General features: G+C 34.4%; 1 protein-coding gene across 1 annotated transcript in view; it reads left to right on the top strand.

Annotated features, from left to right (window-relative positions):
• Nucleotides 1-2,232, top strand: part of LOC137643477 (peroxidase-like) — a 25,956-nt gene extending 23,724 nt beyond the window's left edge. The window contains exons 14-15 of the mRNA XM_068376249.1: nt 1,180-1,349; nt 1,868-2,232. Of these exons, the coding sequence (XP_068232350.1) occupies nt 1,180-1,349; nt 1,868-2,124 (427 nt within the window). The 3' untranslated portion in view covers nt 2,125-2,232. The remainder of the gene's footprint in view (nt 1-1,179; nt 1,350-1,867) is intronic.
• The last annotated feature ends 2,627 nt before the right edge of the window (nt 2,233-4,859 follow it).

The raw sequence follows: 4,859 nt of genomic DNA, 5'->3' as shown, positions 1-4,859 counted from the left end.
GCCTACATGGCTGAGGATTATGAAGCGGGAAGCAGAAGATAATGAAAGGAGAAGTACGGATTTAAGAGTAATCTTCAGTTACGTATAATCAAATGTGATTACAACAATACATAGAAACCTGCAAACTTCACACGTAAAACAAAATATATCTAAATGCGTCACGGGTTAAAAAAAAAAAAAAAAAAAAGTCATTTAGTTCATTTTGATAAAATAAAGAAACATTTCTCAGACTGTTAATGTAAATATTTTCTTACTTTGTATATTTTTGATGTTTTTATATCATCAATATGTTATTTAACATTCATGGGTACCTTTTAGCATTCGCCATATAACTCACTTTTTTTCACTTTTAAATATATCAATTAACCCAACTTATTTTATTTTTCACTCAACTGTGCATTTTTCTATTGCTCTCCCTCGTCACCTGATCTTTCCCTAATCTTTATCAATCCCTATTCTCTTCTTCCCCATCGTTATCCCTAAATCAAAGGGTCGGTTGCCTGAAATTCCCTCTCCAATGTGATATCAAAGACATCCTCTCCAACCAAACCTCTTATCTCCATAGCATCCTTCACCTTATCTCTCCACTTAATTCTCTGCCTCCCCCTTGATCTTCTACCCTTTAACTGATTCCTCCCAAGTCCTCCTCGCTCACTCTTCTCTATTCATCCTCAACACGTGACCGCACCATCTCAGTCGTGACACCCATATCACCCGTGTAATCTTTACTACACCTGCCATCCTTCTTATTCCATCATTTCCCAATATTTCAAGCAGTGATATTCCCACAATCCATTAACCCTTTCACCCCCAGGGTATTTGGAAATTTCCAACCCTTAACCCCCAAGGGTTATTTTTTTTCAAGCACATTTTGCAATATATTTTTTTTTAAATTGCTCTAACAGCCTTAATTTTGGTCATAGAGAGGTCAGGTTGGTCTCATTCTCTTGGAAAATACCTGAAATTTCTCAAAAAAAATTTCAAAAATATGAAAAAAAAATCTAAATAGCAGTTTTTTGCAAGGACGTACCAGTACGTCCATGGGGGTAAAGGGATGAGTTTTGTGAAACGTATCAGTACGTTCTTTATCGCAAGCTTTGATACTTTATCAATCCCTATATTGAGGCATTTTAAATCTTGCGGTAAAAAAAAAAAAAAAATATATAATTTTTTTTACAGACACGTTGACGATATCGATCTGTACGTCGGGGCCGTATCCGAAAACCCACTCCCGGGAGCCCTTCTTGGGCACACTTTCACCTGCCTCATACACAATCAGTTCTTCAGAATGAAATACGGTGACAGATTCTGGTTCGAGTATAAGGATGGCCCGGGGGCTTTCACTAGATGTAAATATTGACTTATATTTCTATTTTAATGACAGTTTCTGTATATTTCTCATATACTTAATAACGTTTTGATGAATTAGATACTTGATGGTTTATAGTATTAAAATTCCACTTGAAATTTTATGGTAAATATTATATTTTTTAGCATATTCCCTATGACATTTCTATGTCATTTATACACATACACAGACCTATAAGAAATGAGATTTATTTACACAGATTGATCGAAATTCCATTTGAAATTTAATGGTAAATATTATATTTTTTAACATATTTCATATGACATTTTCACTTCATTCATATACAAATCAATAAGAAATGAGATTTATTTACACAGATTGATCAAAATTCCATTTGAAATTTTATGGTAAATTTTACATTTTTTAACATATTCCCTATAACATTTCTATGCTATATGAAACAAGACTTATTTACACAGATTGGTCAATAATATGAATACAATAAGTAGGGATCTTTTATTTTCCAATACTAACAAATTCATTTTTAATTCTTCCAAGCTCAAATCAAGCAACTGCACAGGGTCACCTTAGCAAGAGTCATGTGCAACAACTTACCTGAACTGGACTACATCCAGCGCTGGCCTCTGAGGACCCCAAGTGCCGACAACCCGAAGGTTTGCTGCAAGTCCATTCGACGATACAACCTGGATCCCTGGAAGCCAGACTTCGTTGAGGTAGAAGAAGCTGGACAGGAGAGTGACTGCGACGAGGATGAAGATAGTGATTGCTTCGGAAACAAAAACCAACGAAAATAAATGCTGGCGAGGAAAAAAAAATTGTTTTGTGTTATCGTCGTAGAGATACTTAAAATCTTATTATGCTGGATTACTATACATACATACACACACACAAACACACACACACACACATATATATATATATGTATATATATATATATATATATATATATATATATATATAGATAGATAGATAGATAGATAGATAGATATATATATTTATATATAGATAGATAGATATATATATATATATATATATATATATATAGATAGATAGATAGATAGATAAATAGATAGATAGATAGATAGGTATATATATATATATATATATATATATATATATATATATATATATTTATATATATACATATATATATTCTGAACTTTTGCTCTTAGTGACATCACTTATGATATGCCAAGATTAAATTGAAGATTTGAAACACTCATATCACGATCTTTATGTGCTTTTGCAACACAGGTGTTTTTATGTATATTAACAGTTAAATTACTCCAATGTAGAATGACCTCGAATCAATCAATCAATCGATGTAGAATAACAATTCATGATACTGAACGGAAAAAACATAGCTTTTCTCGCAACCATACAAATGGCAGAATAAGCAACATCTAATTTCTAATGTATGGGGATTCCAATAAAGAAATGTGTACTTACTATGTAGAGATCTTATCCATACCTGAATTTTTATCAAACTTGTGGGTATCGTTTCATAAATTCAGATAATTGATGAAATAATTATTGTCATTCTTTTTCTATTTGACCAATTGTTTGTTATCTATAAAGCAATCTTATCATTTGCGTGTTTCCGTAAACCTATATTTCTTATTCGTTACTGCCACATTATTAGTAATTCAATTTCGTGTCTAGACAAAGTATTTTACCACCTGTATGTCATTTCTAAGGTTATATCATTCTTCATACGTATTTATTACATCTCTGGTAACATTTTTACCAACTTTGTTAGTTTAACTATTCTAGCCCTTTTATTCTGATTAAATGTAAATGTTATCAATTACATATTCTAATCAAACTTATAAAAATTATTCTGTATGGTCACATATATATCTCGATTTGGTTTTAGCTTCACAAATCTAAGCATGTCTATTTAATTATCAAACTACTATCACTGCCAAATTCATACCAGTGAGCTTCATACAGAGAATACTGATCAGCAGCTGGCCGTACACTTTTAAAAATTTGCATTAACAAAACGGTAAATATCTGACAACATTTGTTCCAGGATTTTTACCGTTTTAAAAACGGATATATTGACATGAATGAGTGATATTACGGTCACCAACCGGTAAAAGATAATAACAAAGTATGGTAAAAAATACGGTCGCCTGTATTTTACTGAAATATGGCTGAGAACATTATATTTTTAAGGAAAATTTACGATTAAAATTACGGTATTTTTAACAGTGTATCTTCCCACTCAAACTGCCATACTCTCCGAAGTATTCTCTATGACAAGGTCCTTTCTATTCTAGTGATTCTTCCTATTTAGAACTTTGTAGTTTTAGCACTTCTCTTTATTACCATCTTGTGGTGCAAATGGTATAAGATTAGGGTTATGGGAATAATTCTAGGCTGAAGTATGTTATTATTAGTATTGAGTAGACAATCTCAGAATGCCAGAGAACTTCAAATCATTCATTCATTATTGTGTGGACGTTATTAGTGTTTAAGAATAGGTTAAGTAATTTATAGTGGGCAGTAAAGCAAAGCATTGGGAACACTGCAGGAGTTGTGAGGTTGGCAACAGTGGAGTTGAGGGCGGCGGGAGATGGAGCTGTGTTCATCGGGCTCAAGAATCCGTTGGCGATAGTTCTGCATTGGTTAGCTCATGATCCCGGCTCGCAACAAGCTGTTGTCTTTAGTGGTGATATAGCCAGAGTGGATTGTAGATGGGGTAAACAGTCAGTGGGTAATGTCAGAGTGTTTATGTCTGTTGCTGTCATGTTTGTCCAGTTCAAAGGTTTAAAGGCCAATCATGAATGGCAGAGACAAGGGACAGTGACATTGCCCAAGCCCCTCTCCATCCGAGCTATAACCAAGGAGGGCCAGGCAGTGGCTGCTGATGACTCAGCAAACAGACCTCAAGGCTCCCCCCAAACCCCCCGTCCTTAGCACACAAGGATAGTGAGGTTGCAGTGGCTGAAGGAACTAACAAGTTTGAGCGAGACTCAATCGCCAGTCTGGCGATTACCAGGCAAGGACGTTACCAACAGGCTAGCGCAAGTCAGTCTTTATTTATGCTTGTCCTGTGGTGTGACTATTATCATTATTATCATTATTATATGCTAAGCTACAACCCTAGTTGGAAAAACAGGAGGCTATAAGCCCGGGGGCTCCAACAGGGAAAATAGCCGAGTGAGGAAAGGAAACAGTGTTGTCTTATTATAGTGCAAGCTGGGAGTGTGGGATGATCTTGAGCCTGTTCAACTACTGGAGATAATTAAGGTGAGCTCCCAAATTCCCAATGCATTTCATATCTAACCACACATCCTGCTTCACAAACCTGTCATTCTCCATTCTTTATGTATTACCAAACCATCTTAAAACACACAAAACCTCTTTCATTTATATTCTAACATTCTTAACATTTTTCCCTTACATCTAACCTACTTTTTTCACATCCTCAGCACTCCTTATAAACTATTTTTTCTTAGAATAATAACATATTTCATATATTTTACCATTAAAAACTATTGTAAGGACAGTGAGACAAGCG

Source organism: Palaemon carinicauda, chromosome 7, assembly GCF_036898095.1.
Source record: "Palaemon carinicauda isolate YSFRI2023 chromosome 7, ASM3689809v2, whole genome shotgun sequence".
In the NCBI taxonomy this organism is placed as follows: Eukaryota; Metazoa; Arthropoda; class Malacostraca; order Decapoda; family Palaemonidae; genus Palaemon; species Palaemon carinicauda.
The sequence above is the reverse complement of the archived record's forward strand: the minus strand, read 5'-3'. Positions and strand labels throughout refer to the sequence as shown.